Below are 23,263 nucleotides of genomic sequence, written 5' to 3'. Positions count from 1 at the left end.
CATTTTCTGAAGAAGGGTCTAGGCCCGAAGCATCAGCCTTCCTGCTCCTGTGACGCTGCTTGGCCTGCTGTGTTCATCCAGTTCTGCACCTTGTTGTCTCAGATTCTCAAGCATCTGCAGTTCCTACTATCTCTGGTATGATTCAGTGACTGGATATACATACAGGGAATGTACCACAAGCCATTGTACACACTCTGAAGGATACCAATGACACTGAACAGGAGAACTATATTGACGACTTTGGAACCTACACATTCTCAACCACACAGAATGCATCAGCTGCTGATAGGAAGTTAAAAGCAATAAAGGCAAGACCAAGAATGGGATGAAGAATGATTTGGAATCCAGAAGTACTGTCTGGAACGATGGCAAATTATATTACCCAAAAATCTGAATTTATGCCAGTACTTTTAAACAGTGTGAGCACATCATTGAAGACTAGTAAGTCATTAGTGACAATGAGATATTAGATATACCAAGTGTAATTCAACATGATTTTCTTCAAAATCTTCACCAAGTATATTTGGATATTAAAAAGTATTCTACAATGGAACAATCCAGATGGAGGTCACGCTGTGGAAGAAACGATTCCTGACTGCATTCCTTGTTTTAAAAACAATCAAGAGTAGAAAGACCCACTATTGCTGCCTTTTCTTCCCCCGCCCCCCCATAGGCTGTGGGAGTGCTTGGAAATAGATTTACTTGAGTTCAGTGGAAATATGTTCCTTCAAATTGCTGACTATTATTCAAGATGCATTGAAGTCAACCGTGTGTGTAATATCACAGCAGAAAGTCATAATCACCTCAAAATAACTATTCAGCACAAGGTCTGGACATTGCAGTGCTAGAAAATGGACTATAATTTGTAAATGAGTAGTTCCAAAGTTGTGCACACGAATCTGACTTTATTTATGTTTTTAGTTCACCTCATGACACTCAAAACAACAAGAGAAGCTAAAGGAATGCTACAAACAATTAAAGTTTTAATGTGGAAAAACAAAGACCTCAAATTTGTTCTGTTGTTATTGATTTTCATTATGGCACAATAGGTTAGAGTCACTGATGGGTACAGCTTTCATCCGCTACGCACATTAAAACCTTATATTACAGTGTGACCATTTCTATATATGCATATACCAGAGTAAACCTGATTGTTTCCATCTGTCCTGTAGAAGTATCACATTTGGTGATGAGATGGGGTTGTGAATGTCTGTAACCAAACAAATTGGTTTTTGATTAGCTCTCAGCAAGTCAGTAGAAGAATTGACAGACTCAAAGATGCGTTCACTACTAGTACTGTCTAGTGTTGCTGATAATCCAGTCATTAATCAGGCAGTAGGGGGAAGGGTAAAGGGTGATATTTCTGACCAAACCTGGCCTAGAGGTCAGTGCAACACTTAAGAATTTGCTTAACAAAAGGCATACTGCTGTCAGACATTTTGTGTAAGGTTCAGCACTGCTATAAGTCCCAAGAAGATTGCAGAAAGCTTTTTGTTTGGAACAAAGGATTAGTTACCCATTTAGGATATTGTCAGGTTTTATGTTGGCTTATAAAAAGCTATCAATTTTAATTTTGGAGAATTTAAAGAAAGCCCATTGTGGGACACATTCAAGCGTGGCTTACAAAGTGAGGGCTTTCAAAATAGATTGCTAACGTTGCCACAGTTTTCTTTGATACAGCTTGCTAAACAATATTGTATAAGGATGTGATAGAACATGAATCTTGAGAAGGCTAAAGTTAACAACTGCCAGTTTTCTCCCTAAGTCAATAAATTGTAGCCGATTCTGAAGGCCCCAACAAAAGCAGTTATAAATTCCTGTACTGATAATTAGGGCAACATCAAGCACAGAATAGACCATTCATGAACATGGCGTACTACAGCTGTAAGAGGAACATCTGAAGGAGGTACATGTTGTAAGTGCTGGAGGAAGGAAACAGCAGCCACTGCATATGGTATCAAAAAGCAACAGGCTGATGAGGGGTCAGTCGAGATCTGTGCGATAGGAATTTACAGGGTATCACAGTCCAGGTAATATTGGATGCAGCCTCAGCAGACAGTTTGTTATTGGGACATCAGTCAGTGTGATTCCTGAATTGCCATCCTATCAAAAATTGAGTCAGCGTCTGTTGGAGAAATCACGCATAAGCAAGGAAGTTAGGGAGAAGAGAACTTCCCTCACAAATGAATAAGATGATGATGGTTCCACTGATTTACAATGGTCAAAATTTATCCATTAGGAATGGGTTAAAAATGCAGAAGTTAAAATTCGAATGTGATTGGTTTTACCCAGAAGAAAAAACTACAACACAAAATAATGTGATCTTGAAGCTATTTTAGGTGTTTGGTAAAACGGGCCACCCAATTCAAGGATACAAGGCCAAAAGACAGCTTTACGGCAAATTGCTATCGACCTCGTCTCAGTTGTTATGCACTAAAAAGGAGAAAATGATGATGATCTGGAGATGCCAGTGTTAGACTGGGGTGGACAGAGGCAGACGTCACAACACCAGGTTATAGTCCAACAAGTTTATTTGAAATCACAAGCTTTCAGAGCACAGCTCACTTCACCTGGCAAAGGAGCTGTGCACCTGAAAGCTCATGATTTCAAATAAACCTGTTGAACTATAACCTGGAGAAAATAAAGCAAGAGGACTGAAGACAGGGAACATTATCGCAAAAGTTGAACAGAGTATTTGGGCTACTCCCATTGTGGTAATACAAAAGGCAAATGTTACTGTAAGATTGTGGGAATTATGAAGTAATTGTAAATCATGTACTAGAATATAATCCACTCGACAATGAGTCAAAAGTCAAGGATCTGTTTATTATGTTTCAGGAGGTCAGATTTGTTCAAAATTAAATCTGGTAAATACCTATCCGAAACTTGAATCAAATGAGGAGTCAAATCTGTTTGAGTGTTGTTACCCACAAGGGCCTATTTCAGTTTTAGAGCCTGCCATTTTATGCATCTGGACTTTTTTCTATGAAGCAAATTTTGCAAGGAATTTAGAAAGTAATGTATTACTTGGTTGACATACTCCAAAAAAGTAGACCCATGATGGTGGATTGAAGAAAGTGCTCCATTGTTTGGAAAAGCACTTGGAGTATATGGGTCACTCAGGTAGTTAAAGTTGGGCTACATCCTACCCAGAGTAAAGTCCATGCAATAAAACAATGCAGCACACCCTCGGAGTATTTCCAAGCTCAGATCTTTTTGGGTCTCATGATGTATTACAATAAACTCATGCCAAATCTGGCAATCTCATTGCATTCATTGAGCAAACTCTCAAAGAGGTGTGTTCCATGATTTTGCAGTGTGACAAAGCATTCAAGTTGACTACAAATAACTTGGAAGATGATACAATGCTTGTACTGTACAGTGTGTGTTGTTATCATGTGTTGGATAATAGTAAAGAGAGAACAACTGCATTTACATCATGTTCTCTAAGTGCCAATGAGTGAAATTATATTCAAATAGAGTGTAAAGTATTGTTTTTGATTTTTGGAGAAAGAAGATAATCTATATATTTGTGTGGTTATACTTTCACAACCAAAACTGATCCTAAGACACTGCAGATAATTTGAACATAAAAGGTCCCAGTACCCACCTCTGTTGCAGGCTGAATGCAGAGATCTGCATGGATTTTGTTGACTTATAAAATGTCAAGTACTGATAATCATAAAATGCAATAACTAGATTACCATCCCTATCTGATTTAGGGAAGATGTATTTTCTTCACATGTAGGTGAGTTTTCAGTCACAGTAGATGATGTTGATAGGGACATAAAATTGCCAAGGGAATGGTGCATAACTATATTGCAAAGGACAGTCAACACAGGTTTTGGATTTAGAAATCATGCCATTTTTTAAAATCCATAGAAATAAGTTGTATTATGCCAGGAGCCAGAGTTATAATTTCAAAAAGTTACAGGCCTAGAGATCTTCATGATCAACACGGACAGATGAGTTTGACAAAAAGTAAAAAGTAAAATCAAGAAGCTATATTTGGTGGCCAGGATTAGATAACAACACAGAAGGTACAGTGAAATAGTGTACAGCTGTAGTAAAAAGAGGCCACCATCGGGACATTTCCAGCCATAGAGATGGCCAGCACTTAATATTGCAGAATTTGAAGGGTAATAGCTATTCATTGTTTGCAATAAATTGAACAAGTAGCAAAACATTACAGATTTTGGGTAGTTTGATTGCTGCTTATGGTTTCCAGACAAAATTGAAACCTGTCAATGGATCTTAGTTTTGTTCAAAAGACTTTTCAAATGCCATGGGAATGAAGGGACAAACAGTGTTCCACTACTTGAAGTGAGGCAGAAGAACATGGAGTATATTGTTAATCCTCCTTTTGTCAAACAAATGCAAGATACAAAAATGAAGAAAATTTCAAATGTCATTGATTCACAAGCTGGGGAATGTCTTGTCTGTTTATTTATCCTAACAGGCAAAGCCACCATAGTCATAATGGACCAGGCTGTTCTACCATTGGAGAGAGGCGACTGGTGGTGGTTTAACTTGTAGATCACTACGCCTTAGGCGAGGGCAAGAGGTTGAGAAGGACAGTCCTTCATGGTGTCCTCAGCTGGTGTAGGAATTGAACCTACACTTTTGGCTTCACTCTGCATTGCAAACCAGCCATACAGTCATTGAGCTAACCAAATAGCTCATCACACCTCACATTGGGAGAACGTCAGCTGGATCGATTCTTCAAAGACTGTCGAGAATGAGGTCTGTTGCTGAAGCCATATTTAGTTGAGTCAGTACAAGAAAAACAATTTTGACCGAAGGAGGAGTTATGAGATGGAGAGAATGAGACAAATGTAGTCTGAAGTTGACTCAGAAGGTTATAATGAAAGGATATCCTAAGTTATTGATGTGGCCAGAATCCAACAAATATGCAGTCCATGAATATATTTAATTAAGATACTGGTTGGTGAAAGGGTTAGATTATTACAAGTAAATCATGTTTTACCTTTAGAAGTTCATGAAGAAGCGAGTTGGGAAGAATCAAACGGAGTCTAACAAGGTGGAATAGTTGGAATTCAAATAATAGTTGCTTCAACACAAGTTGTGCCCATAACCCGTTCAGATCCAAATCAGAATCATAGAGGCATGTCTGAGGAAGAGGAAAATTCACTGAAGATCAAAGGATAAAATCAAGTCTAGTTAAAGAAAACATTTCCTCAGTCTCGAGTCAAGATAGCTCAAGATCGTTCCTCAAATTCAGAAAGTTTGAGTCAAGAAAGGAGGCACTCTCTTAGGAATAGAAATACAGTGGTTAACGTAGATTTACAAATCAGTAGAGATCTATATAAATGCAATTTTAAACATTGTGCAACATACTTTTTAAAGAGGGAGCAGTATAACAGCCCCCTCAAGTGGCTGTTTGTATATATGTATTTACACCAAATGAAACCAGTTCAATGTTCATTTCTACATGATGCACAATAACAGACACAGAGTAGAAGAACTATCAGAGCTTAAGCCCATGGCCCAGAATATGGATAAAAACGCCAGAGAGAGGGAGGGAGAGACAGAGACATGGTATGATTATTTAAAAAAAACAAAGATCACAAATAGCTGAGACAGATCATAAGGAGAAATGCCAACAGCATTAAACAACAACAAAAAAAGAAAATTGGGTTTAGTATTCAGAAGAAAGCTCTTCCTAGGAGAAGAATACTCACACCAATAGATAGGAAAGAATAAACATCCTTGAGCTCAAGAGGAGAACATAGCTAGATCAGAGAGACTGGCACATCAGAGACTAACCCTGTGAAATCTGAGACTTGCTGGGAGGGGGTTGGAGGTGGAGATGTAAATATGTTTGGAACAAAGGGCTTGTTGGGGGAGATGTAGTATAATGGGATTGACAGCAAAAACATACATGATGGTCAGTCATGTGAATAGCTAGAGTAGTCTACAAGGGAGCAGAAGCTGTAAATACGTTCTTTTCACATCAGCTAAACAGTTAGCTATAATGTAAATTTTTCTTGCATTAAAAAAAACCCATGGACTCCTGTATCTTACCTTCAACAGTCCCAGACCCAAAAATTACAAAACATTTTGGAAAAAAAAAGGTGACTTGGGTTCATGGGAATCATGGGGGAAGGTAGAGTGGCATTGGAAGATCAGCTGTGATTATACACTGAGTGGTGACAGAAGAACCAAATCCTCCCCCTAATTCTCACGTTATGTTCTCAGACAGCTAATTCAACATGAAGGCTACATCTGAGGACGAGAAGCTAAAGGGCAAAGTGGGAGATGATAACGAGCAGAAGAGTTTGGACAAATGCAATAAAGTTATCAGCTAGCTAGACAAAAAGCAGCTGTAAAGGATGAGTACGAGAACCAACAGAAGGAGATGGAAAAAATTCTGCAGTCTGGTGATCACAAAGCTGTATAGGAGGCTGGTGAACAATGAGAGACTTTCCACTGGGGCTTCTGCTGGTGCACATACTCATCCGGTTCAACATTGAGGAATGTTGATTAAATACACAGCACGTCTATTGGGCTCTAGTGTTTGACTGTGATTCGCTAATAAACGCAATTAAACTATCTTGTAAACAATGCTATCACTTGAGAAACTAACTTCTAACAAAGTTTTGGATGCACTTGAACATCATTCTACGTGCTTGATCTTAATAAAACCTGTGACTACAAAACAAAATGAAGTAAACATTCTGAAGGAAATCATCTACTAAGCCCCTGCTGTAACTTGTTGGTGGTGTCTGCAATACTATATGACTATCGTTCTGCCCTGCTGTCTGGGACTTCAGTTCTACGTCAGTCTTACAAATGTCACAGCTCACAAACGCTCCTGAGCCTTGGTTTGTGGAGAATTAGGCTGCCACAACAGTGTCAGAAACAAGTACAAGTACAAGGAGATCACAGCTTTTACTCTGCTCCAACAAAATATCACAACAATTGAGAGTGTAAGAGTTTTTGGAGAAAGAGAAAACAAGATCTGAAAACTCCATCTGGCCCATTCACATGTGCAGTAAACACAAGACACAATTACCATACACCTAGGCAGTCTGGGACAGACAGCATGCAAAATTCAAGTTGCTTCCTCATTATAATGATTATAGAACATCAACTCGGTGAAAAATTGCACTTTAACTGGCTACATGCTCAGCAATGTGGTCCAGGAACGTACCTGAACAGCACATTGTACTGCTAGACCCTGCCTCAAAGGGAGCGTGCATTTGGACTATGACAGCTGATGAAACTCTTTTGAAGGGCCACACGTAGTCGTTTGAGAGAGGGGAGTCACAATGCTGGTGTTTGAGTGAGTGGTCTTCATCAGAAAGAAGCTAGCCACTGGTTCAAAGTGGTGCCTCAAGTACGGTAGGAACAGCTGGCTGGCACAGAACAAAGCCAACATGGCTGCTGTCATATTAGCGGGCATTCACTGAGACAAGGTGCATCAAAATACACACAGTGCGATTCGGCTGTGGTATTGTTCCTTCAGCATCTCCAGAGTCACACAAGTGCAGTATTATATTCCTCTTTCATTAAGACTGACACCAGTCTAAACTTTCTCCCTTATACACGTGTATGCACATCATATCACAACAAGCATTAGAAACTCCATGGTGCTGGAAAATCTTACACTTTTTATTTCTGTGGTTAGATAGAGGATGCTGATGGCCTCTCTCCTGGCATACAGATCACCTGATGTGACAATATACTATACTGAACTGTGAAATCCTGGCAGTGTCACCTTCAGTCACCCAACAGAATCAATGGGTGACTGTCACAGGCACTAGTAGCACTATTGTTGGTCTGGTAATAGGTAACTATCTCAGATCCGCCCCTTAGCTGCACTGGAGGTAGCAAAGTGCTCCCCGACAATTGCTGGTGGGTAGAGCATCCAATGAGGAGCCCTGTCCTCCTCTTGCTGACTACAGCTCGCATTTCCACTGCCTTTGCTCCATGTCCCCATCAGGCTGCAGGCCAAGAGAAACAGCAGTCAGAGCTCCCATTGGTGATAGCAGGATTCCTGCTATCAGGTTTTAAAACTCCTCTAGCCTTCTTGTCAAAGTCCAGCACCCTCCCTCCTGAATCAAAATCCTTTTGCAAAATCCTATAGCAACTGTAAACATCATACTTCCATCAACTCAGTAACAGCAAAAGAAACTTAGAAGCTGGATGCTCCAGCCTTGAAGAATACTACTAGTGCAGCTTGAGCACACATTCAGCAGGGATACTGTCACATGGGATGTGACGATGACCTGTAAGGTTGGGTATCGAGTCAGCAAAAGTCTCCATTTGATATCACAATCTGCTTACTCTGTATCTTTAATGTTTCTATCATACACATGGGCCAATCACACTGGAATGTTTACGAGCTTGGCAACTGTACCAGAATTGACCAGAAACTGTTGGACTAATATTTACTGATGCCCAGGCTTACACAGTTCTGGCACTAACAATGCTACAGCGCTGAATTCTGTGTGATAAAGTCACAGGCCAATAGCAATATACAGATAATAAACACACACACGCATGCAATAAAACATTTGGGTTGAGCATATTACGTAAGTGTTCATGTCCATTAATCTAGAATAATCTAGAACAAAACTACCAGGATATGTGGTAAATCACATCTGATGCATGAACGTACTCTCAGGAAGGGATTCTGTCATCAGGTATGTCTGTGTGTGACCCATAACAAAACTGCGGATTTCATCAGCCCTCTGAAATGGCCTAGCAAGCTACTCAACACTTCTCAAAAAGGTAGTCAGGATGGCAATAACCACTGTCCTTGTCAGTAATGATCATACCCCACACGTGAATAAATTAAAAGACCTTGCATATATAATACGCATAAAAATACACATTCTGAAGGAGGGTTACTGGACTTGAAACGTAACTCTTTTCTCTCCACTGATGCTAACAGAACTGCTGAGTTTTTCCAGCAATTTCTGTTTTAGTTTTAAACTTTGTTGGAATTGGTTGTCAGTTAAACTTATAATTAGGTTTCTGAAATCTTGCCCACAAAATTGCTAGAAGTACAAGCTGACACCAATTATCAGGGCAATAGCATGGGGAATTTAGTGAGCATCCGAATGATCTTCAAAACTGAAGAGATGAACACATGGAGAAATTGAGAGAGGAAGGAGAGAAAATGAACAGAGAAAGGATTGAGGTGTATGAATTACAGTAGGTGAAGTCAATGTTGAACAAGTATAAGTAAAACAAGGAATGAAACATTGGATTACGAAAGGGAGAAAAAGAACAGAAAAGAAAGAAAAAAAATTAAAAATTGATATTTTGAAACTTCCCCAAACAATTCAAATCCAGTTTATACACCCGGATTTCACATTTTAAGGCATTTATTGTAATAAATAATTAAGACACTTAACTAAACATCATCTTTGTTGGCAAATTATAGTTCAAATCACAAAATACAATCCCAATTGCTTAAAGTTTCTTGAGAAGATTTGTAGCTCGGATTGTGGACGAGGTTGTAAACATGCTGACCGAGCCAGTGGGTTTGATTGCAGACGGTTCGTCACCCTGCTAGGTAACATAGTCAGTGCAACTCTGGTGAAGCGTCGGTGTTCTGTCCCGCTTGTTATTTATATGCCTCAGTTTGTTAGGGTAGTTGGTATCACTTCCGGTTCTGTTTTTCAGTGGTTTATATATGGGGTCCAGTTTAACGTGTTTGTTGATGGAGTTCCGTTTGGAACGCCAGGCCTCCAGGAATTCCCTGGTGTGTCTCGGTTTGGCTTGTGCAATTATGGATGTGTTGTCCCAGTTGAATGTGTCCTTCTTTGCCCGTGTGTATAGAGACCAGTGAGAATTGGTCGTGTCTCTTGGTGACCAGTTGGTGTTCGTGTATCGTTATTGTCAGTTTTCTTCCAGTTCAGCCTATGTAATGTTTCTCACAGTCCTTGCATGGTATTAGTTTTATTAGTTGTGGGTATGGGATCCTTTACATTCATCATTAGCTGTCAAAGGGTGGTTGTTGGTTTGTGGACTACCCTGACACCTAGGGATCAGAGTAATCTTGTGGTCATCTCTGATGTACGGTAGGATGACTAGTGTGCCTGGCCATTGTTGTCTATTGAGGAGGCAATGGTGGATTGTGCTTTTTGGGTATCCTTTCCTTTTAAAAACTCCATTTAAGTGCTCCTGTTGAGCTTTGCATAATTGCAGATTGCTGTAGAATGTTGTAGCTCATTTGAATAATGTCCTGATGTAGCTCCGTTTATGGGTGTTGGGGTGGTTGCTGGTGTCATTAAGTATCTGGTCCATATGTGTTGTCTTTCTGTTCATTCTAACCTTTGCATTACCGCTTCTGGTAGAGAGGACGAGATAATGAAATCCTTTGATGTAACAGCACTATTAACATCCATAAACATCGGCCCAGCCAAAGAGACAATTGCCACAGCGCTGGACAAAAATCAGGAAGGCAGACACCCCACGACACCAACAGCATCAACAAGGACAGCACGCTGAAACTATTGGATCTGTGCCTCACAGCCAACTTCACCTTCAACAGCCATATATTTAAACAAATCAATGGAACACCAATGGGACCCCCAGTGTTAGGATTGATTGCACAAGCGGTAATGCAAAAGGTTAGAATGGACAGCGCTCCCCACTATTCAACCCAAACTCTGGGTCCGCTATGTAGATGACACCTTCATGAATATCAAATGCACAAGACTAGAAGAAACCCACCAACACATAAACAACATCTCACCAGAATAAAATTCACAAAAGAAGAAGAGAACAATAACCAACTACCCTTCCTGGATGTAATGGTAGAACGTAAGAATAACGGGGAACTCCAGACTAGCGTACACAGAAAAACAAGACATACGGACCAGATACTTAATTACACCAGCAACCACCCCAACACCCATAAACGGAGCTGCATCAGGACATTATTCACATGAGTCACAACACACGGCAGCAACCCGAAATTGTGCAAAGCAGAACAGGAGCACTTCAGAGCTTTTAAAAGGAATGGATACCCAAAAACCACAATCTGCCATTATCTCTGCGACAGAACACAGCAAGAAGACACACACAGCCAGACACTAGTCATCCTACCGTACATCAGGGACATTCAGAGATGACCACAAGACTATTCAGACCCTGAGCCAGCAGGGTAGCCCCACAAACCAATAACCACCCTGCAAAAGCTACTGACGAATGTAAAAAGACCCCATACCCACAACCAATAAAACTAATGTAATATACAAAATACCATGCAAGGACTGTGAGAAACATTACATAGGCCAAACTGGAAGAAAACTGGCAATAAAGGATACATGAACACCAACTAGACATCAAGAGATATGGCCAATTCTCACTGGTCTCAATACACATGGACAAAGAAGGACACAAATTCGACTGGGACAACACGTCCATAACAGCACAAGTCGAACACAAGACATGCCAGGGAATGCCTGGAGGCCTGGCATTCCAAACAGAACTCCGTCAACAAACACATTGAACTGGACCCGATATACAAACCAGTGAAGAACAAAACCGGAAGTGATACCAACCACCCCAGCAAACCGAGGTATATAAATAACAAGTGGGACAGAACACCAACACTTCACCAGGGGCGCACTGACAATGTTACCTAGCAGGGTGATGAAACATCTGCAACCAAACACACCGGCTCGGCGAGCAAGTCTTCAACCTCATCCTAAATGCTAATCCTTAGCTTAACCAGAGAAACAAACTTCATGTGCATGCCTCACACATACTTGCAGTTTTCATAAAATCAAGGCAAAGTGACTATTAGCTCTCTAGGGGCTATACCTACATTTAGAACAGAGATTAATGGATTTTTGCATACCAAGACAATTAAGGGATATGCAGCTAGTGCTGAAAAGCAGTGTTGAGGTGGAAAATCAGCCATAATTGTACAGGATGATCAAACAGTCTCAACAGGCCAAATGGCCTATTCCCACTCCAGTCCTTGTGTTCTTAATCAACATTTATATAAACAGACACATACATACGTAATATAAACATCACTGAAAAGTAGAAACTGAAACTTTTGGTCTTGCACTCATCAGAAAAAGGGGCACAAAAAACAGATTTGAAAAGACATCCCATTTTATACAGCATAAGAGAGACTTCTGAATGCTTTAGCCATCAATCAGCAGCCTCTCTCATCCTGTATAACCTGGGGAATGTTTTGTCAAGTTTGTTTGTTGTGTCATCATTCTGATGACGTGTGCAAGACAAGAAGTTTCAACTTCTAGCCTCCTCTTTAAGCAATGCTTAAGTTCTGTACAATCAAACATTTGTCATCTTATTCAGCATTTTTCTAGATTCCTGAAAGAGACAGGACTTAAAGTATAAGTTCGGGGTGGGGGGGGGGGGGGGGGGGGGGAGCGGGCTTTGATCTTTTCGAATCAGGAAGGTGCATATTTGATCCTGCACTAAATACGTGAAGGGCAATCACTTTTATGTTGTATCACTGAAGTGATCACTCAAGGAAGTGAACTTTGGGAAACAGATTACGTATTTTCTTTGATTTTTCTGTTGACTGAGATGAATAGTTGATAAGTGTGCCAGTGATTGTTTGATAGGCAGAAGATTCTGGAAAAGCTCAGCAGGTCTGGCAGCATCGGTGAGAAAAAAGTATCAGAGAGTTAACATTTTGGGTCCAGTGACCCGTCCTCAGGAGGGTCTTCCTCACCGGACCCCAAAAACGTTAACTCTGATTTTCGTTTTCTTCCCCGATGCTGCCAGACCTGAACTTTTCCAGCAGCTTCTGTTTTTTGTTTCTGATTTACAGCATCTGCAGTTCTTTCAGTTTTTTTTGTTTGATAGGCTCTTCTTGTGGTTGACATTCTTGTCATTGGGAATCAATTTCTTTTTCAGGAAAGGTTGCTCAGTTATAGTGACAGGTGAACCAGTGTTAGGTTTAGTCTACTGCAGAGGCAGAGGAAACTTGTAACACTGTCCTGAAGAACAGGAAATCGTGGCTAAAAATGTTGATTCAAGTTTCTTACTTGCGATATGCTGCAAGATCCACTGAGCATTTCTAGCAGTTTGTTTTTAATCTCAAATTATCCACCACGATGTAAACTAACCATTAGTTAAATAACTCCACAGAGGCTGGCATCCCATCACCAAGTCACCCTTTATTTATATGTGGAGAGTACTCGACACTGATGCAGCCCCCTCAGAGCCAGCTGTCAGAGTGAACAGGATGTCTGACGCTCCTGTTCTTGTCTGTCAGCCAGGGCTCGCTGATTGCACCAGATTAACAGCCCCAATCAGGGAACTCATATTCTATGAGGTCTACCTGGCTGACCCTGTTACAATTAATATAGTCAGCAATATATGGTCAGCACAAAATAATGTCATTCACTATGTATGGACCACAACATTTGCATTGCATCATTAATAAACACACTGCAATCTGAACCATTTATAAGCAACCATCACACAACTTAAATAAATACCGCAATGGAATTATCAATGTAAGTTTGAGAGTTATGTTGCAATGCCTTTTATAATAGAACAGCTACTAGTCATACACCGAGAATCACATCTTCGTTGACATTAAAACTTTACCATAGTGCAGGTCTATGTCACTGACATGGGGAGCAAAAGGACAAAGAAAATAAGGCCTGTTTGTGGGATAAGAATCCAAAGTAAAGTTATTTTGAATAGTTTTGATTGAGAGGTCAGTGATTCACAGCACAAAACCTCCCCTAAATTAGCAATTTCAAATGCATCAACAGGTTAACTAGCACAGACAATGGAAGAATATCATTGTGATATATAGTTGGACTTGGCATTCTGATGTTGGGTTTGATTACATCATTAAGTAAGTAGCATTGCTAAACCTCATCCTGGAGTACCAGATACTGAAAGTGTTTCACTCCCAGGCTCTGAGATTAATGGGCTGGGTCCAGCTTCTAAAGTTATTGTGATCCTCTATTGCAGTGTTATATCCATTGCTGAAATCATAGTACTGCCAGCAATAAATTCCAAATTACCTACACCATTTAAAAACCCCTTTCCAGTAACTGAACACTAAATATCTATCCAACATATTATACACAGCACTTGGGATTTTAAAGATGTTTCTATCGACTGCGGTTTAAGACGTTTATTACAGCCACAGGGAATGAAGGCACATGCAAGGAATTAATGCAAAGCAAAATAAATGACACTTTGGTGCTTTTTGCTGATAGACTCAAGCTCTGCCTGTGTCTGGCGTACTGCTTGCTCTCTGCACCTACAGCTGACAGTCAATGCTTTCTTGTTAAGAGAGTTTTCACAGACAATTATCACACTAAAAGGAGGTGGTAACACAGGTAAAGCGACAGACACTCACTTCATTCCTGCATCACGCTCACATGCGCTCACTAGAGGAGACTGTTGGATGTATTCTGAAACATGTCACTTTTAATAAGGTTTCAGTAGCTATGTGAACCTCAGTAAATCCCATTAAAGCTGCACAAAGTACAGCTGCTGATCAATCAGTGCTTTCCTGCATTATATGAAAGGCCCGACTTACCATGGCTGGATTCCCCTGATCTGCTTGTGCCGCTGGATCTTGCCTCTGGACCTTGAGACTCTGATTTGTATAAGGATGATGCTGGGAAGAAGTGGGAGCTTTCCTTTGCTGAGGTGCTGAACACAAATTGCAGTCCTAACCCTCCCCACACACACGCAGACAGAAAATAGACCATAAAGGCAGCTGACATGGCTCTGATTGGAGAACTCTAGGATCATGTGACAGTGCCCTGGCTTACCAAGGGGCAGCGATATAAATAGACAGTGATATGTGGAGGGATGGTTAGGAAATTCAAGCACTCTTGGGTTGTTCAAAGCCCACCTGCTGAAAACACTGCAGAAGTAGGATTTGAAATGACAGATGCACTGTGCATGAGTAGAAGATTCCTTCATCTCTTTTCATCACATAAGTAAGGCACACATTTTCCTGGCTCAGTGGAAAGTTCTAACCAACACACAGGCCAGGTGAGAACATCCTGTGCTGTGCCAACCTTAAGCAAACATTCTCGGTGAACAAAGACAGGCCCCTCATGCTGGCCGGGTAGGGGGCCTCCTACTCTTAAACCTGAAGTAAATGGAAAGGAAAGTCCCCTCAACACTGCCCTCAGCAAAAAGTCCCAGGACAGAGGTAACAATGGGTTAAATACAGAGGAAAACTCCCACTACTCTCTGAACTAAAAGTAAAGTTTGTCTGACACTGACCTATCAAACACTCCAGGGACAGGGACAACAAGGGTTAAAATTAACAGCTCACATAATGCCAATCTGTTGCCTTCTCCTCAGAGCTCTGCACAAGTTTATTGGGAAAAAAAAATCTAATTCCCTTTGAACAGCTTGGTTGAGCATCCCTTCACTGAACTCTCAAGCAATGCAGTCTAGCAGTTCCTCAGTGTGGTGTTATCTTCAGCTGCTTCATTAACAAGCTTCCCTCCATCATAAAGCCAGAGTGGGAATGCTTGATTATGATTGTACAACGTTTAGCACTATTCACGACTCTTCAGACACTAAAGCAGTGCATGTTAAAATGGACCAAATATATGGATAATATGCAGGTCTAGGCTGACAAGTAGCATTGCAATCACTGAATCCCCACTATCAGCATCCTGGGGATACTACTGATCAGAAACTGAACTGGACTCACCATTTTAGTACATTGTCTGCACAAGCAAGTCAGAGGCTAGGGATCCTGTGGCAAATAACTCACCTCCTCACTTCCCAAAACCAGTCCATTTACTCGAAACAATTTAAGAGTGAGATGGAATACTCCCCACTTGCCTGGATGAGTACAGATCCAACAACACACAAGAACCTTGACACCATTCAGGACAAAGAAGCCAACTTGATTGGCACCACATCCACAAACATTTATTCCCTCCACCATCAACACTTAGTAGCACTAGTGTGTACCATTTATGAGGTGCACTGCAGAAATTCACTAAGGTTCCTTGGACATGACCTCCAAAACCACAACTCTACCATCTAGAAGGACAAGGGAAGCCAATATGTGGAAGCACCACCAACTGTAATTTCCCCTCCATGCCACTCATCATCCAGACTTGAGAATATATTACCATTCCTTCAGTGTCACTTGGTCAAATTCCTAGAGCTCCCTCACTAATAGCATTGAAGACCTCCCTTCAGAAAATTTAGATTTTATTGTCACTCAGTGATTTAAGAAGGCAACTCACCATCACCTTCTTAAGTTCAACAAGAGATGGGCAATACATGCTGATGCAGCCAGCAATATCCACATCCCATGGAATAATAAAAATACCACTGAGATGTTTTTCCTCCTATCACTTTTGCTTCTTGTACTAATTATTTTAAAATCTATGCCTCGTCTTTCTTCATCCATTCCCAAGTAGGAATTTTTTTTTTTCCTTTGTCACTGTGTCCAGACCACTCATGATTTGAATACTTCTATCACATCTCCTTTTAGTTCCTCTGCTCCATGGAAAACAACGTCAACTTCTCCAATCCACCTTCAATTCAAAAATTATTCATCACTGGTACCATTGTCATAAGCCTCTTCTGTACTCTCTCATGCAATCACATGCTTCCTAAAGTTCAGTTCTCAGAACTCCAGCTGATGCTGAATGAGTGGGTAAGTTCCCTTCCTTTTATACTCTATACCTCTATTAACAAAACCTAGGATACTGTACACTTTAACTATTCGCTCAATCTGCCCTTCCAACTTTATTGACATGCCCACACATAGACACAGGTCTCTGTGCTCCTGCACCTCCTTTGGAGTTGTATCCTTGAGTTTAATGTCTTTCCAAGTTCAATGTATCATTGCACACTTCCTGGCATTGAACCCTCATTATAGCAGTGCTGTGATCATGGATCATTTGCCCAGATTACTGATGGGCATACTGAACGTTTAATTGCTGCCCATTTTGTTTCAAGATTGGAGATATAGCCAAAGGAAGAGTACGGGTGTAAATTCAATAGCTGTCTGACAGAAATGCTGAAATGTCAGACTTGTACAGAGTCTGGGAAAGTTTAGATGGAATGATTAAAAAGAGAGAGATAGCAAGAGGCTGACTATCCAATCCCCTCACAGTAGGGAGTCATCTCATTTACAGGCGATGACCTGGTGACATTAAAGGCCAGAACATCTCCATGGGTCTCTGAGGAGCCTGCTGAGGTCATGGAGACAGAGGAGCTGCAGGAGAAAGTGTCTGTCATTTTCCCCAACTGTGGGCCCACATGGTCCATGGCCAGACAAGCTCAGCCCAATGGAGGCAGTTTCAAAACTTACTGCAAAAATGCTTTGAGTTTAAAATCAGAAGAAATGTAGAAATGTTTCCAATTGATGCCAGAGCATTTCTCACAAAATTAGGGGATGTTACTTTTGAGGATTTAACTGCTTCGTTTTTGAACAGTGAAAAGATTTAGCACAGTACTTCAGACTAGCATTTCACCAAAGAACCAGGAAAGCTAACATTTTAAAAAAGGGATGGCCAACATTTTATGGACAGAAAATGAGGGCCATGAAACAGAGTTGTGATAGCGAGATTAAGATTGGAGCAGAGGAAACTGGAATTTTAGGAAAGAAAGAGAAAGAAAGGCATAAGGGGGAGGAGGAAAGAGAAAGGAGACAGAGAAATGGGAACAAGGGGAAAGAGCAATGAAACAAAAAAAAGAGCGACAAACTCTGGCAGTAGTGTGTTGAAAATCAAAGCCCACTGTTGCATCAGATGTCACAAGTGTGGAATCTGACCAACTGAATCTCTAGAATGGTTAATGTCTCACCAAGATCACTATCTAAATGAAATGAAACTCACAGCAAGTTTCAATGAACAAAAAAACCAAAAAAGTGTATTTATTACAGCAAACCCAGTCTCACACATGACAAAAATAAACACATTATTGATTAATAACACACAAACTTAAACTTTGCCCCTTTTAAAGCCAAATACACACATTCATTCACACATTGAATGGATAGGACAGAGGAGACAAACATGCACCAAGTTTCACATGGCAAGGTGAGACTTCCACTAGGCAGTGATGAGTTGACTATTAAGGGGGACTATTGCTTGTTAATTATCTTAACTGCTCATTTTGCCTCATTAACATGCACCTTTTATTTAAAAAGGTCACATACTGCAAACAAAGTAGGTGCTGAGAATTCTTGACATAGAAGTCACAGCAGGTAACTGGTGACTCACTGCTGGCTGCAAGGAGTCTCTGTGTGTTGCTCTGCACCAAACAACATCTCAGGGGATGACCCATGGGCCACCAGCTGTACGCACCCCTCATCTACAGACACTGGCATCTGATAATAGTCTACCCATCATGATACTCATGGCACCTCTGTGATCCCTTTACAAAACAGTTAGAAAATATTGACCTGCATTGCAGGGCATAACAACAACCAGCATTGGAAAGCTGCTGCTCGGAAACTCTGCACACAGGGACGGGGAGCTAGCTCATGGATTGGACCAGACAGTATCTCAATGTCGCTCGCTTGCTCTCATAGTGCTCACAGCATCTATGCTGTGCTGGTTAGGTTAGCAAGCTGGGTCTTCAGCCAGAGCCAATAAAAGAATCTTATTCCATCTGTCATGCAAGAGATGCTTCATGACCACGAGTCATTACCCGCAAATTATCAATGGCTAAACTTAAATTTTAACTACAACGTGCATTTTGCTTTAAGAAAAAAAAGAGACAGCTAAAAGATGGTGGTAGATGTAAACTCAATCATTGACAACAGTCATTCAGCTCTGGAATGGCACATTAGTACAGAGACTGGGAAACTACACATTGAAAGAATAAAATGGAAGAGATAAAAAGAGGCTGATTAACTAAACGCTTCTCAGGCAACCTCCTGCAGACATTTTTGCCTTTTACCCTCCCAGGGTTATGCAACAATGGAGTTGAAAAGCAACTTGCAACCTTACCAGAGTGTGGTAGAGGCCTGATGCTTTAGAATACACACTATCATGTGAAAGTCACAGCTTTGAGAACATACATCAAACACCCCTGCAGCGCAGGAAAACAGGAAAACTTATTTTGAATGCTGCCAGCCAGCTACTGTCAAAAGCAACCACAACAGAATTTTAATCAACGTAAACAGACAAGAATCTCAAAATTGGCTGTTTGACGACCAACATTATTCCTGTAAGTAACATCCATTGTGACAGCTACAACAGTCTATTTACTATAAAGACCATGGCCTTTTTTTTATTTTTGCACTTTTTAAAACTGTGGACTTAAATGGGAAAGAACTGATTCAAAACCAGTCTTTTAAAGGGATGACTGCATGCTCTGAAAAGCAAGTAACCTGACATTTATAGCAAGCATTATGCAAACAACTGTTTGAACAAACAGCAATCAGTGATTGCAGAGGAGTTAGAGCTGAGGGGTTCCCTGTACAGATGCAGCTAGGTTGCAACAAAAAAAAAACCGATTGGTCTGTGGACTAGTGCCCACTTATTGGTAACAAAAGTCTTTTGTTTGCCAACAAACTAAGTGATTGGTTCTTAGTTAACTGGAAATAGGATAGAGAAATGTTTCTGTTCTCTGCAGTCAAACCAAATTAGAAACCTGAAGAAAACCAATTCATCTTTCCTTCAGCAGTTGTTATAGGCTATGATATTTCATAGGTGAGCCAGAGACCTTTTATAAGTGAACTAGCCACCCTGTGTCTCCTATAAACCAGTACATAGAACATAGAATAGTACAGCACAGTACAGGCCCTTCAGCCCACGATATTGTGCCGAACATTTACCCTAATCCTAAGGTCTATCTAACCTCCACCCCTAGCTTATACTATTATCCATATGCCTATCTAATAGCCACTTAAATGCCCCTAACGAGGCCAATTCCACTATCCGCTCCAGCAATGCATTCCACGCCCCTACCGCTCTCTGAGTAAAGAACCTACCTCTGATGTCTCCCCTACATCTACCTCCACTCACTTTAAAACTATGCCCCCCTCATAATAGCTACCTCCACCCTAGGAAAAAGTCTCTGGTTGTCTACTGTATCTATACCTCTGATCATTTTGTACACCTCTATCAAGTCACCTCTCATCCTTTGTCATTCTAAAGAGAAAAGCCCTAGCTTTCTCAACCTTTCCTCATAAGACCTTCCCTCCATTTCAGGCAACATCCTGGTAAATCTCCTCTGCACCATTTCCAACGCTTCCACATCTTTCCTGTAATGAGGCGACCAGAACTGGACACAATACTCCAGATATGGCCGAACCAGGCTTTTGTATAGCTGGAGCATAACTTCACGTCTCTTGAACTCAATCCCTCCATTAATGAAAGCTAACACACCATACGCCTCCTTAACAACTGAAGAAGGATCTAGGCCCGAAACATCAGCCTTCCTGCTCCTCTGATGCTGCTTGGCCTGCTGTGTTCATCCAGCTCTACACCTTGTTATCTCTAACCACCTGGATGGCAGCTTTCAGGGAACTGTGGATATGAACCCCAAGATCCCTCTGCTCACCCACACTGCCAAGAATCTTTCCGTCAACCCTGTATTCTGCTTTCAAGTTCGTCCTTCCAAAATGAATCACCTCACACTTTTCAGGGTTAAACTCCATCTGCCACTTCTCAGCCCAGCTCTGCATCCTATCAATGTCCCTTTGTAACCTAGAACAGCCCACCGCACCATCCACAATGCGACCCACCTTCGTATCGTCCGCGAACTTACAAATCCATCCTTCCATTCCTTCATCCAAATCATTTACAAAAATCGCAAATAGAAGAGGACCCAGAACAGATCCTTGTGGTACACCGCTCGTAACTGAGCACCATGTTGAATATTTTCCGTTCACTACCACCTTTTGTCTTCTAAGGGTCAGCCAATTTTGAATCCAATCTGCCACATTTCCCCCTATCCCATGCTTCCTTCCTTTCTGCATGAGCCTACCATGGGGAACCTTATCAAACACCTTACTTAAATCCACATATACCACATCCACTGCTCTACCTTCATCCACGTGTTTGGTCACCTCTTCAAAGAATTCAGTAAGGTTTGTGAGGCATGATCTACCCCTCACAAATCCATGCTGACAATCACGAATCAAACTGTGCCTTTCCAAGTGATCATAAATCCTATCTCTCAGAGCCCTTTCCAATAATTTGCCCATCACTGAAGTAAGACTAACAGGCCTGTAATTTCCGGGGTTATCCTTATTCCCTTTTTTGAACAAGGCAATGACGTTTGCCTTTATCCAATCTTCCAGCACTATACTCGTGGACAGCGAGGACGAAAAGATCATCGCCAAAGGCCCTGCGATCTCTTCCCTCACTTCCCATAGAATCCTTGGATAAATCCCATCTGGCCCGGGGGACTTATCTACCTTCAACTTCCTCAAAATTCCTAGCACATTTTCCTTACTAACAGCAACCTTCTCTAGCCTACCAGCCTGTTTCACACTGTCCTCCTCTACAACTAGATCCCTCTCAGTTGTGAATACCAAAGAAAAGTATTCATTAAGGACATTTCCTATCTCTTTAGGCTACGTGCACAAATTCCCTTTGCAACCCTTGATCGGCCCTACCCTTTCTCTGGTCATTCTCTTATTCCTCACGTACGTGTAAAAAGCTTTGGAGTTTTCCTTGATCCTATCTGCCAAGATTTTCTCATGCCCCTTTATAGCTCTCCTAAGCCCTTTCTTCAGCTCCTTCCTGGAGAACTTGTATCCCTCTAGAGCCTTTTCCATTCCTTGTTTCCTAAACCTTACATAAGCATCCTTCTTCCTCTTAACCAGTTGTTCGACCTCTTGAGAACCAAGGCTCCCTCACTCGACTGCATCTTCCCTGCCTGCTAGGGACAAACATATCAAGCACACGCAGTATGCATTCCTTAAACAATCTCCACATTTCAATAGTGCTCTTCCCTGACAGCATCTGTTCCCATTTTATGTTACCCAGTTCTTGCCTAACAGAATTATAATTACCCTTCCCCCAATTATAAACCTTAGCCTGCTGTATATACCTATCCTTTTCCATGACTATTGTAAAAGTAACAGAATTACGATCGCTATTGCCAAAATGCTCTCCTACCATCAGGTCTAACACTTGGCCCGGTTCATTGCCAAGCACCAAATCCAAAGTGGCCTCTCCTCGAGTTGGTCTATCTATATACTGTGTCAGGAATCCTTCTTGAACGCACTGGACAAAATCTACTTCATCTAAACTATTACAACTAAAATGTTTCCAATCAATATTTGGAAAGTTGAAGTCACCCATGACTACAACCCTGTGACTTCTGCACCTATCCAATATCTGCTTTCCAATCCGCTCCTCCACTTCTCTCCAACTAATAGGGGGTCTGTAAAACATCCCCAAAGTGACTGCTCCTTTCTTGTTCCTGACCTCAACCCGAACCGACTCGGTAGACATATCATTCTCGAACTGCCTTTCAGAAGCTGCTATACTTGCCCTGTCTAGCAATGCCACTCCCCCGCCTCTTTTTCCACCCTCCCTATTTCTTTTAAAGCATCTAAATCCCGGAACTTCCAACAACCATTCCTGTCCCTGACTTACCCAAGTTTCTGTAATGGCCACAACATCGTTGCTCCAAGTACTGACCCATGTTCTAAGTTCATCCGCCTTATTTCTGATACTTCTAGCATTGAAGTATACACACTTCAAACCATCCCTGTGTCCACAATTACGCTCCATCGACCGCATTTCTTTATAAACAACCTCACTCCCTGTTGTCTGTTGGAAGGCTGAATACCTCATCCTCTGAATTACAAATCCGGTTCCCCACCCCCTGCCAATCTAGTTTAAACCATCCCATATAGCTCGAGCAAACCTCCGTCCCAGGATATTTGTGCCCTTCCGGTTCAGGTGTAACCATCCTTACTGTATAGGTCCCACCTTCCCCAGAATGTGCTCCAATTATTCACATAATGGAAGCCCTCCCTCCTACACCAGCCTTGTAGCCACGTGTTTAGCTGCACTCTCTCCCTATTTCTTACCTCATTATCACATGGCACTGGTAGTAATCCAGAGATAACTACCCTGTTTGTCCTGGACTTCAGCTTCCAACCTAACTCTCTGTACTTGTTTTTCACATTCTCAGTCCTTTTTCTACCTACGTTATTGGTACCGATGTGTACCATGACTGCTGCTTGCTCACCCTCCCCCTTAAGGATCTTGAAGGCACGATCCGAGACATCACAGACCCTGGCACCCGGAAGGCAACATACCATCCGTTCATCTCGTTCGCGTCCACAGAACCGCCTGTCTGTACCTCT

The 23,263-nt window shown here is 41.4% G+C and overlaps 1 protein-coding gene across 12 annotated transcripts in view; it reads right to left on the bottom strand.

Annotated features, from left to right (window-relative positions):
• Nucleotides 1-23,263, bottom strand: part of LOC109924869 (septin-5-like) — a 155,271-nt gene that overhangs the window by 109,524 nt on the left and 22,484 nt on the right. The window contains exon 1 of one of the 12 annotated variants that reach the window (XM_048612733.1): nucleotides 14,531-14,614. The exons of 10 other annotated variants lie outside the window; for them this stretch is intronic. In XM_048612733.1, coding sequence (XP_048468690.1) covers nucleotides 14,531-14,533 — 3 coding nt within the window. In that variant the 5' untranslated portion in view covers nucleotides 14,534-14,614. Of the gene's footprint in view, nucleotides 1-4,987; nucleotides 5,126-14,530; nucleotides 14,615-23,263 lie in introns of those variants that run through there. One more of the 12 variants, XM_048612739.1, reaches the window with a different exon arrangement.

Source organism: Rhincodon typus, chromosome 26, assembly GCF_021869965.1.
Source record: "Rhincodon typus isolate 14 chromosome 26, sRhiTyp1.1, whole genome shotgun sequence".
NCBI lineage: Eukaryota > Metazoa > Chordata > Chondrichthyes > Orectolobiformes > Rhincodontidae > Rhincodon > Rhincodon typus.
This window is presented reverse-complemented; position numbering and strand designations above follow the sequence as displayed.